A 25958-nucleotide genomic window follows, 5' to 3' on the forward strand; every position below is an offset into this window, starting at 1 on the left:
ACAAGGGGGATGGGGTAGATACAAATATTTCTGGTGTACACAATATAGGGAAAATTGATAGACTTAAGGTAAAAGATTTTTTTTTTGGGTGCTTTTTGCGCTTGGCTTCCGAAACGATGGGTCTTAGATTGGAATGAGGTGAAGACTAGGATCTCGAATCTCGGGACTCTTAGGACGCCCCTGAGCTTAATGGGTACCTGATATTAATTGTGGAAATAAAGGCGGTTCGTCGTTGTGCTGGCCTCATGAGTTAACCGGCTTTAGATACAGATGTCATGATGATTACATCATCTGCCCTGCAGGGTCTGAAATGGGCACTTTAGAATTTGAATCAAAACAGGATTCCATCATGTTGAGGTATTATATTATATAAGAATATGTTTTCACTGTAAATCCGCATTCATCTATATCCAGGGCCGGTCCTTGCAGGGTTCGAGGCCTGGAGAGTAGTGTCTTTATGTCGTCAGATTTTGTGCTCTTATTAATGTAATTTATAATATTGTGTGGAACTGGAGAGTTATCAGCCACCACCTAGGATCCAGCCTTACATAGTACCTCCTTCTTTATTCTATACCCGTTTGCCTAAAACTAATAAAAAAACAAACAAACAGGAATTCCCTTTATCTCAACTTGGTATAAATCATTTCACAATATTTTTTTTTAAATAATTTTTTTTTCAGTATCTAAAGTTCGTGGAAAATTTTGGCAGAAAATAAACTTACGTAGCAGCGTAGATGACCTTTGGTCAAATGATCCGGACCTGATGGACGGTGTGGCCTTGTTGCGGGGCAAGCGAGAGGAAGGTTGGCTTATATATTTTCTTGTCCTATTTTTATTTTGTTTTGCCTAAGGAGACTGACGCAGACGTAGGATCAAATATGTGAGTGTATGTGTGTGTATATGTGTGTGTGTATGTGTGTGTATATGTATGTTTATGTGTGTGTTTATGTGTGAGTGTGGAGGCGCTGCGGCTGAGCGGTAAAGCGCTTGGCTTCTGTTTCGAATCCTGGTGAAGACTTGGAGTTTTAATTTCGGGATCTTTGGGCGCCTGACATTAATTGGGGAAAAGTAAAGGCGGTGGGTCGTTGTGCAGGCCACATGACACCCTTGTTACCGTAGGCCACAGAAACTGATGGCCTTAACATCATCTGCCCTATAGATCACACGGTCAGAAAGGGGGGGGGGGCTTTTCTTTTTACTTTTATGTGTGTCTTTATGCGTTGGTGTATGTGTGTATGTATGTGTGTGTGGGTGCGAGGAACATCACTGTTTCAAATGATCTCATCTGGAATGCGTGGCTGAGCGGTATAAACTACTTGTCTTGACCTTCTTAATGGGTTGCGAGTTCGACTCTCTAATTAGGAGCAAATAATTTTTAGTGCGATATTTGACATGATCTGAGTTGTGCTTTCTTCGTATATCCCCTTTTCTCCACTAAATACATGACTCAGAGAACACTGAGCATTCTGGCATGAAAGACACGGTCACCAATTGCAATAATAGTTCAAATTTTCTTAAAATGTATTAGTTTTATCTAGAGTGTGCTGGTTTGATTTGTTACAGTACGTTTATTCAACTGATAACTTAATGGAGCCTGGAACTTTGGGGTTTGTGGGCTCAAAAAACGTGGACACGGATCTTGGAAACGGCTCTAACGATTTTCCTAGAAGTTTGATAATTGCTGTATATCGCTGAGAAAAGATTACTAGCTCGTTGGTAACACTGGGAAAGCTCTAGCTTAACTCTTATAATTTCTCAAAAGTAAAAAAAAAACAATAGTTTGTGTGGAAACACAAACTCAAAATCGGCCTCCCAAGTGGTCCACTGAGAGACTTCACCAGGATTCGAACACGGGACTTCCGATTTCAGGTGTTTACCTCCCCTGAAGTTTGTCATTTAAAAGTGGTATATTTTTTTTTTAAAATCTGCTTGCTTAGATAATTTTAAAAATTAGATGGTTCACTTTCGGAAAAGAAAAAAGTAGCCGTTGCATTAGAACTTTGAATGATCTAAAATATCACGATGCCCGATTTTCATTTTCTCTTCTAGTTTCTGAGATCTAAACGGGACGGACGGACAGACTGACGGACAGACAGGCCACACAAAAACGAATAGCTTCTTTTCCCCTTTCGGGGGGCGCTAAAAATACATTTACATTTGGCTAGAGAACGATAAAATATTTACCTTCGGGTATTTCCGCATGTAGGCTTTAATCTTTCAAGAGTTTAATAAATTAGTGCTCAGAAACATTTTTTTCACACCGTCTTCTAAGTCTAGATGTAAAGGTATATCATTGGAATAATATAAAGTCTAGTATATCTATATATTCGCTTAATTAGGATTCTTTATTTGGGAGAGGGGGAGAGAGAACGTGGCGGGGTAAAAATGTTTATTTTTTTTTTAAGTCTAACATTAATTGGTGAATAAGAGAAAAATAATTGCTTTATTAACTGTATAAAGGAGTTATTATCTTTTTTAAAAGAAGTGTGTATAGGTTTCTTTTATTTGTAATGTGTACATATTGTTCTGTTGTCAAAGAGAAAGAAATAAAATACTGTAGACATTAATAATAGCAATTAATGAACACAGAGACTTCATGTTGATATAAGTCGACATTGAAGACTTATCATTTTAGTACGTCACATTCTGTTAAGTACTTTCTCACAAAAACATCCACAACAATCAATGACGCAATATAGACACATTGGCACTCGCTTCCTTTCAAAGCTGTTATCACACATTTTATTGAATTCATTTGGTACTGTTAGAGGAAGTGAAATCTGAATAGAGCCGGGTGTTAGATCTAAGAGTAAAATAATCTTAATATATTCCTGTCATTTGTCTTAAATGCTGTACATTGCTGAGGATGACATCTAAAACGAATGTCTCGTTATCTATGTCAGGGTCCAGTTATGGCGTGACTTTGACCCAGATCACTTACAATGACTCCTGTTTCGGGTTCCTGTGGTCCAAGTTCCATGTAGAGGACATTGTGAAATATGCTGTGAGTAACTAGTTTTAGGAGTGCGTGTTGCTTAGTGGTTAGCGCTTAGCTTCCGAACCGATGGGGTCTAGGGTTTGGGTTCTTGTGAAAACTGGAATTTCGATTCTCAGCATTTTTAAGACGCCCTCGAATCCACCCAACTCTAAAGGATCGAGGAAAAGTAAGGAGGTTGGTCGTTGTGATGGTCACGACAACCTTGTTAACTCTAGAAACAGGTTACCTTTATATCATCTATCCCATACATCGCAAGGTCTGAAGGGGGTACTTTACTTTATAAATTTTTGTTAAGATTATCTTGTTGCTAAAAGTTTTATAGTAAGTACCGTATTTAGAGTTAGACCTGAACAGGCCATAAGTTTTAAGCTGTTTGAGATATTGGACCATTTAGGAGCCCTTTATAAGTCTAAATATTTATTGAGAGCCCTAAACTTTTGGTATATCCGGCCCTGAATAGAGTTACATAGCATGTGGACTGAGTGTGTCGTTAGGCTAATAGGTTGAACGGAGAAAACACATGGTAGAAAGTGTTTTTTAAAATAGTATTTAATAAAAAAAAAACTAAAAAAAAATACAACTGAAAAACTAAGAAGTCTTTGTTATTGGAATAGCATTTCTGGAATTCAACTTCATGCTAATAAACGCTAAGCTTTTTAGAGGGGACCAGATAACAGATGGGACGCTAACAATGTTTCAAAAGAGAGAATATTAGTTTTATTTTTATTATTAGTCTTGAATGTTGGGCCCCAAATCTGGCATTGTCAAAATGTATTTTTAAAGTCTCCTTCAGAAATTCAAAATTATTATTTATTCTAAAACGCTCTTAAAACAGTGACTGAGATGTTAAACCTCGGTTTTTACTTTTAAAAAGAGCAGTAGTGTAAACGACAGTTCGAAGTGCAAACCACATTGTCAGATGTGGCCAATACAAAATGAAAATATACTCATTTTAAAAGGGCCTTAATTAATATTTTAAATGTATCTATGCTGATTCGCCAATAGTCAAAGACCTAATATAATGAAGGCCTTGTAACCAATGCATCCTTATTGCGACTGTAATGTTATGCGAGTTTAAAATTCGAAACTGCGGCTCTAATTTCGTGTTGAACTTCGGCTGCTCTTTAAGGTTCAAGTAACGAACGTTAGGTACCCCGATTTGACCGAGAAGGAGGAGGTCATCGGTGGCGTCAGTACGGAATACAAACTGTGCGGCCTCAATGTGAGCACACCTTACCACATCAACTTGACCGCCATTGGAAAGAACCCCGGGGCCATGGAATCCGCCTTCGGAATCATGTGGACCACGCATGAAGTACCACCACCACCGGCGCCCATCAAGTGAGTTTCACGGAGCTGTTTTGTGGGCCTTAGTGAGATTAAGGGTGTTGTTTTGTTGGTCTTAGAGAAATCTAGAATGTTGCTTTGTGGGCTTTCGTGAGATTCAAGGTGTTGCTTTTTTTAATTTTAGTGAGATTCATGGTTTTGTTTTGTGGACTTAAGTGAGACTCAGGGTGTTCGTATACATTAAAAGCAAATCTGCCACAAGTTTGAGTCCAGAAATTGTAATAACCTATTCATAACATAGATTTCTAAATTTTAATAGAGTTTTGCGTCTGAATCTGCCTTAAATAAATATCGCATAAGGTTTTAGTAATTATCTTTTGTTTTGCTTTTAGGGTGTTGGACGTTGGTGAAAGAACTATTACGATAACCATTCCGGAGGTTGTTCTGACCAAAGGTCCTCTCACCAATGTGGAGGTACGCCTCATCCTAAGGGCCAAGATTCCCCCGCCTCCTGTGAAGGACAACCCTTGGACCAATTATTTGTCAAGAGAGAAACGAAGCAATGAAAGAAGGAGCCCTGCCAATGTCACCTCGCGCTTGGCCGAGGTTCCCTTCTATCTACTTGCACTGCACCTGGCTGGAAGAGGCGAGGCCGAAAATGAAACAGATAGATACGAATATGATAGAAGTAGTAAGAGGGGCAACCAGACACGGCATGGCGTTCCTTCAGGTCTCTCACCGAATGCAAAAGACATTTTAGAAGAGAATGCATCGCCAAGTGAAGATGAGGAAGATGTTTTGCTTGAAAAACTAACACAGACTCTACACCGGGCGGTGTTGATTACTCAACTGCCCAACAACGTCTCTTCTGACGTAACTTTCGATAACTTTGTCAAATCGAATAGCTTGTTGAGGAACATGCTTCTTGAAGACTCCGTCAGCTCATCAGACTCCAACAAGACATCTCAGTCTGAAAGACATGGGCTACTACCAAATCTTTTAGAACCTGGACCTGAACTAAACATATCTGAGCTATTAAACAACAGTCAGTTGTCAACATCGTCAAATGAAGACCTGTTCAATTATTTGGTTAAGCTATTAGCGATTGTATTGGCTCAAGCAGATGACAAAGAACTCAATGAATCAAATATCGTTGCCAACTCTTCTAAACATGATTCAAACAAAATGTTGAATCTACTATTACCGTCTATCATTTCTGAACCAGAAGGTGCGAATGAAAATGTGTCGGTGGCGTTGGGCGCCACACCAAGCAGTCAAGGCAGCATGCAAGGGGGTTTGGTTTCTTCTTACATCAGAGGGAAACGTAGCTCTGTAAGTAATTACACGTCGTTTAAGCTGTAAGCTTCCTGCATGAGCTCTGCTGTTCTTTGATCGTATTGTAACTTTTTCCACAACAGGATTCAGAAACTATAAGAAAACTTCGACACTCAGAAGAGCACGATAAGCTAGCGATAGATCCTTACCAGTCCTTAAACATTACTACTGTCAATGGGAGCGATCCAGTTGTTATGAAAAATGGGTGAGTTTTCGTTCATTTCCATAAAATCGCAATTATTCAACATAATTTTTATGATATTCATGCCTACATTTGATGTACTTATTATGCAGTGTGTGTGTGGGTGTGTTTCTATGGTGACGGTGACAAGTTTGCGATTGGTTGGTAGCTATGCAGTATGATTGATGCAAGATAAGCGGCACTGTCGTGAGCTGTCTTGGGTAGACCAGACGAGCCGAGGATGAAAGAGTGCAATTGGAGACCCTAGACGAAAGGCCCCAAATGAAAAAGAAAAATATACTAATAAACAGCGAAAAAATAAAATTATTATTTATAACACAGTGTACTCCAACAGTAACAGTGGCGTAGCATCCATGGTGCGAAGGGGTTCAATAAACCCGGGCCCACGACCATTAGGGGCCCATAGTCTATGGCGTAGCAACCTTGGCACAAAGAAGGTACAGGGGATGACACCAAAGTACTTTTTTTAAAACCGATGTAAACAAAATATTTAAAATGTTCCCTCCCAATGTCCTGAAAGTTATACCAAACTTTATATTAACTTCAAAACATCGGCGTTTTCACCAAGAGTCTGTATACCAGCGGCTTAGACTGCCTTGATGCATGGAACCGCTTTCTACAAATTATTGTAATGGCTAACAGGACCGGCCTTAGGTAACTGGAGGCCCTATGCTGGCCCTATGCTGGCTTAGGCGAAGCAAATAGGGAGGTCTAAGGCGAAGTGAATAGGGAGGTCTAAGGCGAAGTGAATAGTGTAGCCCCAAATGAAATAGAAAAAAAAAAAATTAAAACCTAAAAATACGCAATGAATTATAAACAGTACTGTATCTACATCTAAATCTGAAATGAGTTCAATGCGTATAGGGCCTATAGAAAAAATGTACATCATGGACGATTCATCACCAGACTAGAAATACAGTTTCGACATTTCCCCAAAAGGAAGAAGCAATGTTCTTCTTACATATGCAGTCTAACAAATAGATCTAAACATTCCCAAATAAACACTGAACCCGAATAGAGACCTTGAGCGAGGCTAGTAGACATAGAGCCATAGAGTTAGGCTTGAGATTTGATCCTTGCTTCGCAATTTTTTATCCCCTGTCAATCGGAGGCCATAGACGGCTGCCTAGTTTGCCTATGCCTAAGGCGGCCATGTGGCTAGCCCTATTCACATTGTACGTTGCTGCTGCTGACGTTTGGTTGAGCCCATTCTTTTTATTGTTTTTCTCCTGTATGCTAACAAAACCATTGACTGTCATGAATTTAAATTTGGACACAGCTGCTAATTATTCAACTTTCTCAAATCTCAATCGTTTTTTTCCTGCATTTTTTTTAACGTAAGCATTTATTTTCATTCCTTTTATTTTAAACATAATATCCTATAGATCTAGACATAACAATAAATATTGAGCAAGTAAAAGAAACATTATATTCTGTTGCATAAAAAAGTAAAGTACCCCTCTTAAAACCTTGTAATCTATGAGTAATATGTCATAGAAAATCGTGAAAGTTGTTGATTTGTTTGTGCAATTGCAATAAATGGCGAAACCTATTTGAAGAGTTTTATAACAAAGATAGAGATATGACTTAATGATTATGGAATAGTGTTATTTACTGATCAATGTTTAGATCCAGTAGGCCTATTCTGTTGAAACTTGGTTCAGAGTTAGTAAAGAAAGTTAGCACCATTATATTTATAAAAAAAAAAAACTCAGGCTTTGTTTAATATTGCTATGATTGATGCAATTTAACTGAAAAGCAAAGCCCACAGATTCAAACGATATAATAGACTTGTTGAGCAATGCAGTTCTAGCAAAAATACCGGCACTAAAGGAGATTCAAACCTCGAAATTCTCTATCATGGGGACAGCATTCAATGCGTATCAAAAGTTGATGAAATAGCAATTATTTTCCGATATTGTTTTCTGATCTCCGATAAAGAAATAGGCAGAGCCAAAGAAAAAGCAACTAGAGAGTTATATCTAAGTTTTCAAATTTGTAAGAACCAGAAGTCAGCAGAATTGACTGAACTAATACTTCAAGTAATGAAAAATCACAATTTATTTTTAAATAACTTGCTAGGCCAATGAGTGGACATTATAATGGCCTTCAAGCATTGCTGCATCAAAAACAGTCGATTGCGCATTATGTTCACAGTGCTAAGCACAACTTAAAGCTTGATGTTAAATTATTCCGTCGGCAGTGTTGCAGATTTCTGACTTTGTACAAAATGTTTTTTTATTCACATGTTAGAAAATCTAAATTCGTCTTTATTGTTGGTAGAGGGGTCTTCTACGATATTCTTGAACCACGGATACCTTGCTACGCCACTGACACTGGGCACATTTTTTTCCCTACAAAAAATGTTTTTCAGACTGCCTAGTTTACCTATGCCTATGCTATGGAGAGTGTAAATTATTACTTAAGTCTACTACATGTATTTTATTGTTTCTGAAGTTGAATGTGTGTATATTGTAATAAAAGTAAGGTTAAGGTTTGTTACGTTATTCAAGTTATTTCAAGTTGTATAAGTTACAATATAATAAGATACATCTACATCAGTTTAGTTGTCTACTCTACGTTTAAATACCTAGGTAGTACAGATAATACCATAATATCTAAATATTTTGTTAGCATAAATAGTACCCCAATGCAGTTTACTCTTGTGTTGATCAATTTAAATAAACATCCAGACGTATGCTGTATTTTTTTTTTAAACTTAGGCATGGGTTTTTTATCACTGACCACTATGGCGTCCGGTATCCTTACTTCAACAATACAAAACTTAGCCAGATTTTGTTACGAATGAGACGTTACCAGGAAGCCAATGACTTTCTCTTGTTTGGGCAAGTAAGTGTGCTTTCTGAGTTTGTTTATTGGGGAAGGGGAAGATTAAAAAAGGGAGATCACTAGTTGAAACAGAAGGCTTTGTTACAGCAATACAGGACAGATTAATCAGGACAAAAAATTACGAGAGGCATATTCTAAAACTCAATGCCGAAAATGTGGAAATGTGGGTGAGTTGATTGAACATATTATGGCAGAATGTCCAGCCCTATCATAATCCGCCTACCTAGGTCGCCATAACCAAGTTGCCAAGTAAATACACAGACACTTGGATTTGACACACAATTGGCATCGCAAAAGACACTACTCCTTATTATAAATACTCGCCACAAGAGGTTTTCGAGTCTACTGAACATCTGCTGTACTGGAATAGGCCTATTCTGACCGACAAAACCTTAGATTTCAATCGCCCCTGATCTTCTGTTTGTTGATAACCGCTTCCATTATCGACATCGCCGTACCACTGTCTCATAATGTAAGAAAAACTGAGATAGAAAAACAAAGAAAATACGGGAACCTAGGTTTGGAGATTAAGCGTCTATGACATTTATCCAAAATAACAATATACTCCATTGTTATATTAACCGAAGGGATAATAACAACTGACCTCACAGACACCTTCAAGGCTCTTGGCATTCCTTCAAGGCCTTTATTGCTTGTCAGAGGGCGCTACTGCTGCAAACCTGCCACTTCACCAGAAAATTTCTCAGTGAACACTGTTAAATGGAATACGATGAATTTTGTTTCTCCCTAACGAAGCTTGACTGTCTGTGCCAGAGAATATTAGTTCGTTTTTCAAATAATAATAATAAGTACAACTCCAAAGCAGCTCCGCTGAAGCTTAACAATGCTGATGTTAATATTCGTTTAGACAACGCGGGACATGAGATTCGCCAATGGGAAAAAAAAAAACACTCCACGGAAAATTCCCGGCTTTATTACATGGTGACAATATTGACAAGGCTGCTTCCATAAGATGGCTCAAAGCAGGTCATCCTCCTCTTTCTTCGCCCCCCTTACCCCTTTCCCAACTGATCCAGACAAATTAGAACATAGTGCATTGGAAAGCTAGAAGCAAACAATTGGTCAAAACATATTTCTAATTGCACAGATATATTATTGTTAGTCTGGATCTAGTACTTATTTATTATCATGACTGATCCAAACTAATTGATACAATTACGCTTAATGTAAATAAAAAAGAAGTACTGTTTTAAACAATATTTTTCTTGTTTTTCTTATCCGATCCAATATAAATATATTTCACAATGGTCTCGTATACCCTATTGAATCTAACACCGGAGAACACTTTTCAACAGCCTATTCTAATGAACATGACCCAGCTCACAGAGAAAGACTTTGGTACCATCAAAACGAGGCTGAACAAGATCATGGAGACCAACCGGAAACGGAGAGATGACATCTTCCTGCGCATGTTTGAAGATTTCATTTGGCTGCGAGAGAATAAGGTAATTAGTGTTATCCTCTACAGTATTGCCTGGAGTGACACATACATTATTATCGGGAAAAATACAGTTACCAATTTATGATTATGTGTATTAACAAGAAAGAAAAAAATAAGCAAAGTATAATAAAAAAAATCTTTTTAAAAAAAGGGGGAAGAACTTCGCACATACAACTAGGCCCCTAAATCTCTCAATAATGTAGAAGTTATTTTCCTTATTCAATATAAAACCAAATTATTAAATACCAATAATTCTTTGACTAATTGTTTACACTTCCAGTTTCCTGTTTCAACTTTTGTTAGATACAATTATATATTGTTTAGAGTTATGAGAATATGTGTGGGAGAAATAGCATATAAAATTATCCAGTGCTTTTTTTGTGACGGTACTCGCCGGTACGCGTACCGGCACCGTTTTCAATGTGGGGAAAACAAATTTTACTTTTCTTGTATTTTAACGTTTATAATTAATTTATTAGCAGTTAAAAGTTGGGCAATCCATCACTGAGTACCGGCACCTATTGTTTTAACAAAAAAAAAAAGCACTGCAATCATCTAATATTGTAAGGGAACAAACCCCTACATATTTTGCCATATCTGTGAATACTGAAGGATTAATTTACCTTTGTGGTATCAAACCAAAAAATATTAATTACCAAAAATTAAATCTCAATTTTTTCTTATTGATCCCTGTCTTGTCAATGCCAATGAATAATTGTGCGAAGTTTCAACTTGATCCGAGCATTGGTGTGGAAGAAATAACGTGTACAAACTTTTTACCAGACCGAGCGAGTTGATATAAACATAAGCAAACTAATTCAACTTGACTTATTTTGTTACATAAATTTTACGTTTATCGACGTGCTATATTAGGAGAAATGCCCCTGCAACTGGGTTCGGCAATATTACAAACAATTGGTTCGATGTCTATTGAGACTTACTGGGCTCAGGAGCCGTTCAAACAGTCAGGAACTGGCAAAATAAGGGCTAAAGGCCCTTAATAATAAAACTTCGGACAGGAGCGGCTCATTAGCTATTGTTGGTTAACTTCAAAGGAAAAGGAAAACCTATGTCCATGGGCGGACTGGCTTTGTGGGCTTTCGGGCAAAAACCATGTGGGCCGGTACCCAAATGGGCCGGTAGAGCCACTGAAAGGACCGCATGGATGCCGTATTAAATATTTCAAATATTCTCTTATGAAAGTGACACTTTGAACGTTGTGTTTCAAGAAATCTTTGACAGATTCGACAGTGAAATACTTCTTTACTCTAACACATTTTCCGAACTAATGTCATAACCTGAATCCGTAGACAGTGCTACTTACAGGCAGTAGGGCTTACATACTTAGCGATTAAAAAGCAACATTAAAAGGCCTATACTTCTTATATGGATATTGAGCATGCGAACAGTTATCGATACATTATCAAACTTAACATAATGATTTTGAGGACAGGTAGACCTAGATGGATGCTCATAATATATTATATCATTTGTGGGCCAGATTGTATAGAAATGCCCGGGCCGAGTTTGATACCCAGTTCGCCCCTGCCTCTGCCGTTTGCAAATAAACCCAGACTGGAAATCAGTGGCATACAATGCTACATTGTTATAGATCTTGCGCACTTCTGATTAATCCTCATGTTTTATTTTCTCAGCCAATGATCTAAACTTTTAAACGATAGATGGTCATAAACTCTCAAACTACTTCGATCTAGTACACCCACTGATCGGTTGTTTTGATCCTTGCAGCAAGTGTCTCGAAGAAGTATACCAGACTCTGCAAAGCTTGGACTGCCCCCTGGCTACACCATCGCCCAGTTCCCAGACGGGCAGACCAGAAACATTACACTTGGTAGCAGAGAGGAATATGGAGGCATACCAAACCCACCGCTGGAACGGAGCACAGAGTACGAGGTACCGGGTGCTTTTTGTTTGAATAAAGTAATACTTATGTAAGGAGAAAAATGTTGAACCTTGGCGGTATTACATGTAATGAATTTCGATGTGTAAAAAGTGATTTTTGTGTAATGAGTATATTTAACTGCATGCGAATGGTGTTGTTTTTTAAAAAGAATTTCGATCCTGTCCTGTGATTTTGCTGTCCTGTGATGTTTCTGTCTTGCCAGTCGATTTTTTTATGTTTCTTATGAAGGTCCTGTCCAGTGATACCTGTTCTAAGTGTTCTTTTGTATTTATGTTCTATTATGTTTCTGTTCTATTGTATTTATGTTCTATTATGTTTCTGTTCTATTGTGTTTCTGTTCTATTATGTTTCTGTTCTATTATGTTCCTGTTCTATTGTGTTTCTGTTCTATGGTCTTTCTGTTCTTTTGTGTTTCTGTTCTATTGTGTTTCTGTTCTATTATGTTTCTGTTCTATTATGTTTCTGTTCTATTATGTTTCTGTTCTATTGTGTTTCTGTTCTATGGTCTTTCTGTTCTTTTGTGTTTCTGTTCTATTATATTTCTGTTCTATTATGTTTCTGTTCTATTGTGTTTCTGTTCTAAGATGTTTCTATTCTAAGATGTTCCTGTCTTGTTATTTACGTCTGTGGGTCTACCTTTCATGTGATATTCCCGTCTTCCCATCCCCTGTATTGGGCTATGTTTCTACCCGGGTGCCACGATGAGTCAGAACAGCGTTCCCACGGCCTGCTCACATCTTAATTTTTGTCTTGTACAAATTTTGGCAAAGAAAATTTTACTTTGTACTAAAATATTCCTTGTATAATGTTTTTTGACAGATTGTTTTCGCTGTGATGAGCACTGTGGCTGACGTCACCAAGCATTCGTGGATTTCCGTGAATGCCACCACCAAACCGGAAATCCCCAAAGCCATCTCACCGATCTTCGTCATTCTGTCTGGCGCCTTCCTGGCAGTCTGCCTGTTTGTGTTGCTCCTGGGCTGCTTTGTCTTGTGGTTCTCGAAGCGCCCAAGGAAGTCTAGATACGATGATGACCAGTACGACGATTACAGGTAGGCACTGATCGAAGCAGGTAGTTTTTGGCGCCGAGGTCGTTTTAGAGATAAATGTTTTAGATAAATTATATATGTATCGATGTCGAAGCACTTTGCGGCTTATTGCTCCACTGGGAGTCAAAGCATAAAGTCAAGTGGTACTTTATTTTTACGAAGTTTGTTTGTCTGTCTTGACTGTCTGTATGTCTGGTAGGATTCTTTTACACTCCCCCCCCCCCACTTCCCATTTTTGGATCAAGTTTAAAATTTGCACAACTATTCATTGTCGAAGACAATAGAAAAAAAAATCAACCAATTAGTTTATCAATTAGTGGTAATTAGTTTTGTTTTAATTGAAAAAGGGAGATAACACTTACAGCATTGAGAAATATGGCAGCGATTGAACAATGCTCTCCTTGACTTAATATATTTTCTTTTTTTAAATTACTATTTTTTTTTTTACTTTTATTTATACTTTTTTTTTATTTACTTTTATCTATACTACACCAGTCACACCACATATAACATTATTGTCTTTTTAGGCTGCAGTTACCACCAGACTTTGGTTCACAGCCAGCATCACCATTAGTTGTGGGTCCCAAAAAGCTGGAGCCCATGTTGCTATCTCCTTATAACCAAGTCTACCCACCCTATCCTTCGCCACCGCCTTACCCTGTGTTCCCACCTGTCTCGCCGGGGTCCCTCGGCTTCTGGCCGCCGCCTATGCCCCCTCCACCAAAAGCTCCAGCAGACACAGGCGAGAGCGAAGCAGAGAAGGCGCCGAAGAAGGAAAGAGTCAAGAAGAGGAAGAAGAGAAAGAAGAAGGTGCACACGTCAGATGAGGGGGAGGAATCCCCGGAGGAGGAAGACGCCCTACCCAACTACATCAGGAAAGTGAACAAGCCGGAAGCCCACTGGAACCGGATCTACGACCCAACCAGCAAGAGGTGGGTGGTCTGACTGGTTACTGTGCATTGTACTGTCCACACTTCCAATAGAATATTGTTTTTTGCACAAATAATAAAATAATAATAAATCAATGTATTGATTGGTTATGGCAACGATGTATAAATCTTACTTAAGATAAAATCGAATGTAGACTATTATTTAATAATGAATTCTAAAAAAAGCTTAATTTTTTTATAATACATAAATATAAAAATTAGTTTTCTGTATACTTAAATTATATTATGTATTATTTAATAATAAAAAAATTCAAATAGCTTTTATTGTTATTTATCTTTTTGTTAATCTAGGTTTTTCTAGTTTTATTTGAAAGAATTTTACATTGTTTTAAATTTAATCATGCTATTACTATTCCTCTTTTAATTTGGCCTACCATTTTCGTGTTTATCTTGTATTCAACTTGTAAGTTTGTTCTCACTTATGTTAATTTAGTGATACATTATTTTCTGTTCTAATTTGTTTCCTGAATTTGGGAGAAATATTTTGAATAGGTAGCACCAGAGGTCTAAATTTTATACATTTGGTATAATAGATACAACCCTAATAAATCACTACCTTCAGCTTTGGGGCACCACACATGATCCGTCGACTGTCTTTCTCTCTCCTCTCCTACATTATTTGAATTGATATTTGGAGCCTCTTGTCAAGCGAATTGAACGGGCGGCATTGACATAGAAAAACAAAGAGAGAGAAATAGAGAGGCAGAGCGAGAGAGAGAGAAAGAGAGAGGTGGTGGAAAGAAAGGGAAGAAGGGAGAAAGAGACAGAAAGAGGCAGGGGAGGGAGAGAGAAAGAGAAAGGGGAGAGTGAGGCATACAAAGAGGAAAGAAAGGACTATTAGAGTGAAGAACAGAAGGGAGAGAATCTAAGGAAATCTAAGGAAAAAAAAAACCCATTAAAAATGGAGGAAAAAGAAAAGGAAGACAATTGTATTTATAGGAGAGCTTCCTCTTTTGGAACGAAGAGTTCTGAGTGACTTCCTTTCTGCTTAAAGATAATACCAGGCTACAGGCAGCAGTGCAGAAACGTTAACGGGCCAAACTGGAGTTTTCTCCGTGTGGCCAACGAGCTAGTTATTCTTTACATAGCGATATACATCAACTAGGAAAATCGTTAGAATCGATTTGGAGATCAGCTGTCCAGGTTCTATGAAGAAGTAACTTGGATAGAGGGAAAAACGACAAGTAGGAATAGACGCCGTCTTAATTTTTTTTATGTCCTTTAGTTTAAAACGAAGTATAGTTTTGACAAATTCAGTAGAGTTAATTAACTTTTGTGTCTTCACATCTTGAGTGTATATCCCTTCATAAGGCCGCATTAAATCCCTGGGCTTGGTAGCTGATCGTTCTGCTATCTGACCGCTAAACTGTCTTAAATACAACATAGACTTGCATCAAAGAGAAGTTAACATTGTAATGTTTTTTAAAAACTTAGAATAACTGATGGAGCGCTAAGAAATGACGTACATTTCATTTATTTACACAGGCTTACAAGTCTCTTTGTTTGTTTTAAATATTTCGGATGTTCCTTCAGAATTGAAAGTTATTACATTCTAGTGCAAACCTCTCGCAGGACGTCCAAAGAATGGCGGCGGGCAGTATTCGAACCCGCCCTTGTTTTATTATTATTATTTTTTAATTTTTGCGCTCATTTTACAATGGCAGCGAAAGTTATTCAAATTTTCAAGAATGGATTAATGGTCAATCAAACAAAAGGAAACACAAACTATAGCAAAACTTGAATAGCAGATCTACCTTGTAATACATTTTCTCTAAGATAGAGCCAATTAGTTTGAGTGTTGTATACATATAGAAGTTTAAGTAGGTACGAAACGTTTCTCAGCATTATTCTCTTTATGGGATGTTTGACTAAATGGCTAATCATAAAGGGGTCTTAAGTTCTAAACGCAAGCTGAACCCCTAAAGACAGCACGGAAACCTTCTCCCATAGGCCCTCTTTCTGTAAGTTCAAAAAAGAGATTGGACCATAGCGAAATGAGCGTGCTATAAGCATGAATGTTGCGACATACAAAAGCAATTCAAACGTAAGTAAACAAAAACTAATAAGGAGAAAGGAAAAGAATGCAGTAGGTCTACTTAGTTCCTTGCAGAGGGGTATACCTTTTTTTTTAATATTGCCGGAGGAGGGGGATGGAATACGAAAATTGGCATTAAAAATATCTGTCTGGTGTATGATAGTATATAGTTTTTTGATTCTACAGAGGGAAAGGGAGTTTTGTTTTCCATAAAGTACATCGTCATGTTGAATGAAAACAAGCAAAATAAATATGTAAAAATAAACTAACAAAACACAAAGGATTTGAAAGAACCACGCAATTACTGTCATATCTCTCAGTATTGAAAGATTTATTTCCATTTTACTATATAGAAAAACATTAATTATTTACCACTAATTAATTAACTACTCTGTTACTTCTTTATTGGTTCATGTGATGTCAAAGACAATGAATACTTGTGCAAAGTGGGAAGGGGGAAAAAAAAGGGGAAAAGATGACTCCCAGACAGAGGGAGGGAGTTGATAGAAACTTTGTCAAAAAGAAGACTTTAACGAAATCATTGAAATATTTTTTTTTAAATTGAATTATTTATTCTAAATTAGTTATAAATAAAATTCATACAGAAGGATTTAGCTATGTATTGGGGGTTTTCGTTTGACGCAAACTATTACAAGGTTTCCAAACATGATTCAATCAGCACCATGAAATGACGTCTGAGTTGTTTGATATTAGAAGTGGATTCTCTTGTTCACATTTCCCTTCTGTCTGTCGCCTTCATGCCTTTGCTACCAAGGGCGAAGTTTCTGTCGCCTCAATGCTATACGCTAATATGCAACAATAAATACAATTAACCATGCCACCATGAGAACAATAAAAAAAATATTACCTTTACATGTTTCTGTCATCTCTTATCAATAGGTATATCGTGGACAAGAGAAATCTCGTCAGAGGCGGCGGAGAGGTTGGGCCCGAGGACCACAACAACATCAGCGATGACGATGAAGGTGGGATTATGAAAAGTCTCACTTTTAAGGATGAGTTTGCTCTGCTGACCGATGGTCAGGATATGTCCGGCAACGCTTTAACCGATTTCAGCAGGTTTGTTTACTTTAATATTAATGACTAGCTTGTTTTTCAAAGATAAAAATATTTAAACTAAGCTAATTTTGATTACTTCAATAGATTTAGAGCTTGTATGATGTGGAACTAACCTATACAAATACGTTATAAAGATATAGCATTTAGTTTCTTCATCTGTTTCGTTCTCATCATTATGTTGGAGGATTCAGATGAGTAGTCCTATATCTGTTATTAACTGTGCAGTAGTTTCCATATCTGGCAGCTCTCCATATAGCGTTTGTTCTATTTTGGGAAAGGGGGGGGGGGTAGTGTCTTGTTCAGGCCTCTCGATAAAGAATACAGATTTCCAGGACATGGTCGGTATTCTCTAGTAATGTTTCACAAGGGCAAATCTCATTATTTCCTATTTTTAGCTTCTGGAACATTTACATTCATTTTAACCTTCTTTACAATAGATTCGTTGTCTGCAAGGCCGGCCTTAGGCTTCTGCAACATATGCAGTCGCAGTGTGCCCCGCACTTTCATAGGCTCCGCGCTAATTCTAGGTGTAAATTTTTAAATTAAACCATTATAACTTGTAAATAATTACAAGGTTTCCGCGGCTTCCTTGATTTTCCAAGATCTCCTGGAAATCTACTATAATTATATTAAAAAAAGTTAAGGAGATATCCTTAAATTATTAAAATTTACTAAAAAATCATTAAAATCCTCGGAAAAATAGACTAGCTTGTCATTTTGGGGTGCCAATCCTTCGCGCGATAAAAAAAACGTCCTTGTCAGCTTTCATGTGATAGAAATTTATTGCAAAGACGATAGCATTTTCTAATATAAAATCTTAATTTTGACATTATGCTTATCCCTACCCAGACTGGGCCCCGCGCAATCCGTTTCGCATAGGACTCGCAATTGTTAGGTCCGGCCCTGTTTGTCCGCCTCTGATATTTCCATTTTTTATAGCTCTTAATATTATTTCAAACACTTTACATAACCTATAATAGCATTATTTTTAATCACACTTTATTCAAGCTCCTTCTGTTTCTACTAAGAAGCGTGTATAATGCAGAGTAAAAAGTTGGAGTCTACCCAACTCTAATGGGTATTTGACTTTAGGTGGGGAAAGTAAAGGTGGTTGGTTGTTGTGATGTCCACTTGTCACTCTGCTCGTTAACCATTGGCTAAAGAAACAGACTACTCTAACATCATCTGCCCTATAGATCACAAGGTCTGAAAGGGGGAATTTTACTTTTAAGGCTCGAAATAAATGACAGCGAGGAGACCCAAATGTCAATGTAATATTATGTCTCTATGTAAATATATAAACCATTTTCCCCATGAAATACCATTGGTTGTATTGTAATTGTACTATTGAACAGATTTCCACACATCCCTCTGTGTGAACGAACCAGGGTGGTTCTGGCCCCAGACGTCAGCAGCGACAACACCTACATCCACGCTAACCACATCGAAGGCTGCGTCAGCGACGGTGTCTCCTACATTGCATCCATGAGTCCATTTGATGACGAGACAGTTTTGGACTTTTGGAGGTGAGCTCTGTCTTGTGTAATTTAATAAATGTCAGACTTTTTTTTAGCAAGGTACTGCGCAAGTACATGTTTTAATTTATTCGTACATTTAATTACAAACTTAAACTCTCTAAAGTCTGATTTAACAACCTGTCCCATTCTCTAATGGCAATTGGAAAGAAAGAGTACTGATTCGATATGCTCGCAACATATGAAATAAAAAAAAAATTGCCTCTATCTTTGTGTCTTTTCGAGTAGTTAGATAGGTTATGTTTATGTTTATGTAAGTTGCGGTATAGTGTTTTGTCCATTAATAATGCTGCTAGAGAGAAGGATCCTAGCAATGGGATTGAGATGCTCTAGTAATTACCAGTAATTAATTGTCTAATTGGTTACTTTTTCTTTTTATTGATTCATGTCTTGTCTATGTCAATGAAGGAGCATTGGTATCACATACAAAATACCGCATCATAAAATGAAGAAATTAGAAACAGGACCACAACCGTAATTGGGCCCTTGATGACCTGCTAATTATTGTAAAACAAACACTAACACTTTATAGCCATAGATAAACACGGGCTCGGAGAGACCTTTCTTCAGGGAACAGTATCAGAAAAGCGATTGGAAGACAAAATAAAAGAATGGAAGGACCTGCCATTAAAAGAGATTCTATCCAAGGCAAAAGTCAGAAAGGAATGGCGGGCCATGATTTAGAGATCGTGTGGTGCCCCTACGGTTCAACAGACTAAGCCTCACTAAGGGATAGGTGAAGGTGAATATTGCTATGGCCTCCTTCAGTCGCAAAGCGACTATGGATCATCTCAAAGAATTCCTTTGGAATGATCAACACTTTTAATGACCTTCAACCTCTATAATGATATTCTCCTTTTGGAATAATGGGCAGCAACAGAGTTTAACAACAGAGTTTATCAACAGAGTCTAACAACAGAGATTAACAACGGAGTTAAAGAGTTAAACGTTTGCTTCGTGAGCTCTATCCCTCATTTTTTTAAATAGGATTACATGTAGATTTTCAATACCTATTGGCGAGCCATACATTTCTTTCTAGAATGATCTACCAGTATAAGATAGAGACCATTGTCATGATGACTCATACAGTCGAGGAAGGGATTGTCAAATGTGCCGAGTACTGGCCACCATGTAGTAGCACTGTCCGAACTTTAGGTCATTACCTACTGCAGACTGTCAGCCAAAAACGTTACGCGGACTACACCATAAGGTAAGTGAGTGCAAATGAATCGAGGACAACTGTGAATGTTATGTTGAATCACAGCTTATCGAAGAATAGTTAGGTTCATCTTTAATTTGATCGCTCTTTATCCTAAATAGGCGAATTCGTCTTTAACTAAGGCGATCTTTATCCGAATAGTTGGATTCGTCTTTAACTAGGCGCTCTTTATCTTGAATAGTTAGATTGGCCTGTTTTTCTTTTGTTTACCTGATATCGACAACACATTCTCAATACAACTTTTGATTCTACGTATGCCATTGCTTGAACATTGTATAGTTATCGTTTTATATTTAGATGTCAGTGAACTAAGACGGAAAAAAAAGCAATGAGAAATCCATTAATGAAATAATGCACTTGAGTACAAGCAAAATATGAAAAATCCTAAAGAGAAAGAACTCTGTCATAAAACTATATCTACCAATAATGTACAAGCTATTTTCCTTATTCCATATTAAACAAAATAACTAATTACCAATAGTTCATTGACTAATTGAGTATTTTTGTTTATTGATTCATGTTTTGTCAGGTATAATAAATAATTGTTTAAAGTATCAACTTCAAGGAGTGTGATATTGGCATTCACGGCTGGGAAACACTAGCTCTCTATCGCTCCTCATGGAGTGAAGCCGTGAGTGTCGGAGTTTCAAGATACGAAGCAAGGAAGGTCAGCATGAAGGAACTTAGAGCTAACAAAAATCTGAGAGAAGAGGCAGGCTTGCCTGCAGTACACCCAAGTTACCCATGTCATGTGTGTGGCCAGCTTTGTTAAGTTATCTGCGTGTTCATAGGAAATGAGAAATGTGCCTGTACATTTAACCTTATCATCAGAGGCCCTAGATGGCTGGGTGGAATGTTGTGTGTTTGTAGAGGGGTTTACTCGGAGGTGAAATGCAATATCCGCCATTTTTTTTTTTTTGGGGGGGGGGGGGGGGTCTTACAGTTTTGTTTAGTTGGACACCTATCGTCTATGTCGAATGAGAAGAAAAAATGAATATGGCGAAAGATTAGTTTTTGGGGCATTGATCTTTTTTTTTTAAATATTAAATGTACAAAAGAAAAAAAATAATTAAATGGCTTTGATCGTTGAATGCTTTCGTGAATTACATGGGTTATCTCCCCCGAAATTCTCAACATACATGTATGTGTTTACACCGCACTAATTGAAAATAAATAAAGAAAGAAATCCTATGACCCGCGCACTTATATATCCCGCACGTGCAAAGCGTAACTTGCCGTAAATTACCGCTTTTTTTTTTAATCAGCAAATTGTCATGATTGATGTTGAATGTACCTTCCTTAGGGAAATAGTATTTAAAAGCCGGGACAGTGCTAAAAGTCATAAAGTCACTCAGTTCCAGTATACTGCCTGGTTACCCAAGTGTTGTCCTCAGTGTCCGGTCACATTGCTGGACATGAGATATTGGGTGAGTTAAAAAAAATTCCTTTTCAGTTTTAAAGCTTTTATGTTTAAAATAATATAAGAACACAGAACAGCTAGTTTATGAGTAGTTCTTCGCAGACAATAGTATTAACATCAAAGAGACGTCTGGCTGGAAGCATCCACAGTGGTCAATAGTGGAGAAATAATATATAATAAAAGTAAAAGTTCCCCTTTTAGACCTTGCGATCTATAGGGCAAAGGTCATCTGTTTTTTTTGTGGCCAACGGTCAACGAGGATGTCATGTGGCCAGCACAACGACCAACCGGTTTTACTTTTCCCCCAACTAATGTCAGGTACCCATTAGAGCTGGGTCAACTCAGAGGCGCCCAAAGATCCCGAAATTAAAAATCCCAGGCTTCACCAGTATTCGAACCAGGGACCTCCGGCTCGGAAGCCACCGCGCCTCCCATAATATATAATACATAATAATAATAATAATCTCAGTTGGGTGCAAAATTAAAGGAAGCAAGTTCGTCTGTAATCAATGTCATCTTCACGAAGGTCAAGGTTAAAACATTAGGCGGAAATAGAAAAAAAAATATTACCAACTATTTCATTTATACCACGGCTCTTCTCATGGCACCGTCTTCCCAAGAATGGAAGGTCGGGAAGTCTTTCCAGTGGCTTAGTGTCATAAGAAGCACATCCTTGGCTTTTGTGAACAAAGAAAAATCTGAATTTGATTAGCCGTCTCCTAAATGCGTTCATAATAATTGAATGAAAGCGTTCTAGTGATGTTATCGCGTATGTTACAGACGTCCCTTGAAAACAGAAGATTGCTAAGTTCATTACTTCATGTATCTATTTCCTTATCTAGTCATACGTTACTATTATAGACTTGAGTAAATCATTGGTTTTAGTGGCTGAGGTTAAATGATTTAGGTAGCATGTTCAATGGCTTTAGGAAAGAAAAAGAAGTTATGCGAATTCACCCTAGCTTATAATAAATGTGCATTAATAATAGCTTTATTAATTGGTCAGTGCAAACTTGTAATACAATTTAATTTTATTCTCTGAAATATTTAGTTTTTACATACCCAGATATGGGGGGGGGGCGAAGACTTAGCGGTTAAGCGAACCTGGGGACCTTAGTTCAAATCTCGGTGAAGACTGGGAATTGTAATTTTGTAGATGACCCTTGCTTGGTTTCAGGTGAGAAGACACCACGAATCCCTATCCACACCTATTCTTGTTCACTGTGGCACAGGAGTGTCCAGGACGGCTGTCTTCATTGCTATAGACGCCTTGATTGATCAATACGAAGTGGAGGATGGAGTTAATGTCTTCAATTTCGTCAGCAAAATGAGAAGAGACCGCCCTATGATGGTTAGTCACCAGCTAATCACTTTGTAAAGACAATTAAACTATATAGATCTACCAGCAAGTTGTATTATAACTATTGTGACTAACTTTTGACTGTGATTTAAGTGAAGGGTTTGACTTCCAAGTCTTAGACGCTCCTTCACAAAAAAAAAATAAATAAATAACTGTATACGCCGGCAGGCAGGGTCGAACATTGGACCAGCGCCCGCCCTAACAATTGCGGGGCGATATGTGAAACGTATTGCGCGGTGCAAGTCTGGGTAGGGTAAAGGATAATAAGTGAAAAATTAAGATTTTACTTTGAAAATAAATTTATCTTTGCATTTTATACATTCTTTACAAAGTAAAAAATCACGATCCAATGAACTTTAGGAGCCCTGAGTGTAGCGAAGTATATCATCAAAATTCTGATTCCTACATAGATCACGCCCAATAGCAATCAATCTTCGTAAATTGCTGACCTCAAGTAATTCTTGATTTGTTTGAGGAGCGAGATGCTTCTTTTACCGGATGCCACATTTAATGGTATTGTATAATACCGTTTTTTTTTTATTTCGCCTAGGATTGGCGTTTTTCATATTGAATGACACCCCAAACGGACAATTTTATCTATAATTCAGATTTTTTTTTTAGTTTTCAAGAGATCATAATGATTTCAGGAGATTTCCAGGACTTTTTCGTATATTTTGCAATTTCATAAGATTTGCAGGGGCTTCTGGAATATCAGGAAGCCGCAGAAAACCCTGATTAAAGTTATCATGGTTTAATTTAAAAGTTTACACATAGAATTAGCGTGGGGCCTATGAAAGCGCGGGCCCCACTGCGGTCGCATAAGTTGCAGTGGCCTAAGGCGGGGCCTGCATTGGACCATATTCACGACAGTACGGAGCGCATACCACACGACCAGGTGATATTCCATGCGTGTTGATTGGCTCGTTGACATTGTTTTCTTTAAGAATGCAAGTTTGCGTGAATATACGATAGAAAAGAGAAGGAGCTCCTGAGCAGTGGACGATGTAGGCTTTGAGTGTCAGGAAGGTTTTGATAGTGTTCTAAAACATTGCATATCTTGTTCATTTTGTGTTCGGTTTGCAATCTCGTGTCTGGAAATTCAAGTTTCTGTTTAGTATCAAGTCTTGTGTTGTTGTTTTTTTTAGATATATTTATATAAAGCTTATATCAGCTTACTCTGTCTGGCACATTTTTTTTTACACGCTATTTCTCCCTTTTAGATACCAAACAAAATAATTAATTATCCATTACTAATGAAGTACTTGGTTTGATTGATTCATGTCTTGTTCGATACCACGAACATTTGTGTTAGGTTTCAACTTGTTCCGAAAATAGTTTAAAAAAAGTAACGCGTACAAATATTGTACCAGACTGGCAGATAAGAGTGAGTTGATATAAAGCGCAACTACTCTTCTTAGTAACTTTGTATCTTTCATTCTAAATTAAAACATAGGATAATGACAGTAAATCTTATCAAAGATTTTTTTTTGTGAGTGGTCTTTGTCTCTTTATCTTAATGTAGGTTATACATTAACCAGCATTTAGTAAGAAAGAATAACTATAATTCAAAACGTACATAGTTTAGTTTAATTAAATTTGCATAAATATCAGTGTTTTTATCTTTTTCAGATTCGTTGCTTAGAGCACTATGTATTTATATACACGGCTTTACAAGACGAATATGAGGCTGGGGATACAAACATAGAACTTGCATACGGAATCCAGAACGCGATGATACAGTTAAGTCAGATAAACCCGAAAAGTGGGCAGTCTTATATTGAGGTAAATATGTCAGAAAAATATTCGGTTTTTTTTTGTTACATATGTGCTACTTAAGAAAAAAACTAATTGAAAACAACAGAAAAACATGTTCCATTTGGATTATCCGCTGCAGGCAGACTATAGCTTAGATATATTTTCAATTTGAATCGCGCAATACCGAATATAATTTAGCTAGTATTGTATTTGAATAAAATATACAGGTCAACGGCACTTTATTTTTTCTATCTTTGATAATTATCGAGAATGTACGTTTCAAATGGACTAACACAGACATACTCAGACATGTCCCATTACTTGAAGGAGTAGATGGACAGTTGAATACAAGTTTATGCAGTTAACTTCATTATTCCTATGTTCATATTACATAATAGTTCACTATCTTCCACAGGACCAGTACGAGCTTCTGAACCTCTTCACTCTCGACTTTCTCTCTGACGATGTGAACATTGCCCGATTGCTGGACAACCGATATTCTCAGGTAGGTACTTAATGTTTGCGCGTAAGCTTGACAAAGACACCAAAGTCAGACTGATGCGCTCCCTGGTCATGGCCACATTTTTATATGCTTGTAAGTCTTGGACGCTGACTGCAGAGCTAGAGAGGAGGATCCTGGCAACGGAATTGAGATGCTGCAGAAGGATCACAGGAATCATATTCAAAGACCGCATCACAAACCAAGAGATTAGAGACAGGGTTTCTTCAGCGATTGGACCCCATGATGACCTGCTAACTATCGTAAAAAAACGCAAGCTAAAAATCTATGTCAATATTACAAGATCTTCGGGGCTCGCAAAGACCTTCCTTCAGAGAATAGTACCAGGAAAAAGAAAAGGCAGACAGAGGAAGTGATGGGAGGACAACATAAAAGAATGGACGGGCCTGCCATTGAAATAGGTTTTAACTAAGGCAAAAGACAGAGAAGAATGGAGAAAGACGGTCGACAAATCTTGTATGGTGCCACAATGGTCCAACAGACATAGGTAAAGGTAAAATGGACAACCGATATTTTCAGGTAGGCTCTATATCTTTGCCCATTTGCTGGACAACCGATATTTTCAGGTAAGTACTATATATTTGCCCATTTGCTGACAACAAATTAGTTAATTAACTATTTGTAATTAATCATTTTTGTTTGATATAAAAAGGGAAATAACTTCTACATTATCAAGATTTATAGCTGTAAATATGTAGTTCTTCCCATTAGATTAGCTACTTTAAAAATGGGTTTGGGCATTATTCAGTTAGTTGTGGTTGAGTTGTTTTAACCTGACGTGTGCGGTGTATCCTATAGGACCAATACAAGTCTATTCAACTCTATATACATTGACACTTTGTATTATATCAATCTGGTATATTATTCTACATTCGCATATTTTAATTTAACATGTTTTACTGTTTATTTTTCTCGCCCTAACCCTAACCCTGCTAATATGTATCTAAATCAAACGTGCATGACTAAATGGTTTCAAA

At 37.5% G+C, this 25958-nt stretch overlaps 1 protein-coding gene across 3 annotated transcripts in view; it reads left to right on the forward strand.

Annotated features, from left to right (window-relative positions):
* LOC106070628 (uncharacterized) overlaps window positions 1-25958 on the forward strand; it is a 35240-nt gene that overhangs the window by 3603 nt on the left and 5679 nt on the right. For all 3 annotated transcript variants that reach the window (XM_056010968.1, XM_056010970.1, XM_056010969.1), the window contains 17 exons: window positions 681-803; window positions 2904-3004; window positions 4128-4339; window positions 4678-5617; window positions 5704-5825; window positions 8546-8672; window positions 9989-10138; window positions 11884-12048; window positions 12878-13110; window positions 13635-14039; window positions 16993-17172; window positions 18528-18698; window positions 19747-19917; window positions 21230-21353; window positions 22524-22697; window positions 24336-24488; window positions 24877-24966. In XM_056010968.1, the coding sequence (XP_055866943.1) occupies window positions 681-803; window positions 2904-3004; window positions 4128-4339; window positions 4678-5617; window positions 5704-5825; window positions 8546-8672; window positions 9989-10138; window positions 11884-12048; window positions 12878-13110; window positions 13635-14039; window positions 16993-17172; window positions 18528-18698; window positions 19747-19917; window positions 21230-21353; window positions 22524-22697; window positions 24336-24488; window positions 24877-24966 (3641 nt within the window). The remainder of the gene's footprint in view (window positions 1-680; window positions 804-2903; window positions 3005-4127; window positions 4340-4677; window positions 5618-5703; window positions 5826-8545; window positions 8673-9988; window positions 10139-11883; window positions 12049-12877; window positions 13111-13634; window positions 14040-16992; window positions 17173-18527; window positions 18699-19746; window positions 19918-21229; window positions 21354-22523; window positions 22698-24335; window positions 24489-24876; window positions 24967-25958) is intronic.

Source organism: Biomphalaria glabrata, chromosome 14 (assembly GCF_947242115.1).
Source record: "Biomphalaria glabrata chromosome 14, xgBioGlab47.1, whole genome shotgun sequence".
NCBI lineage: Eukaryota > Metazoa > Mollusca > Gastropoda > Planorbidae > Biomphalaria > Biomphalaria glabrata.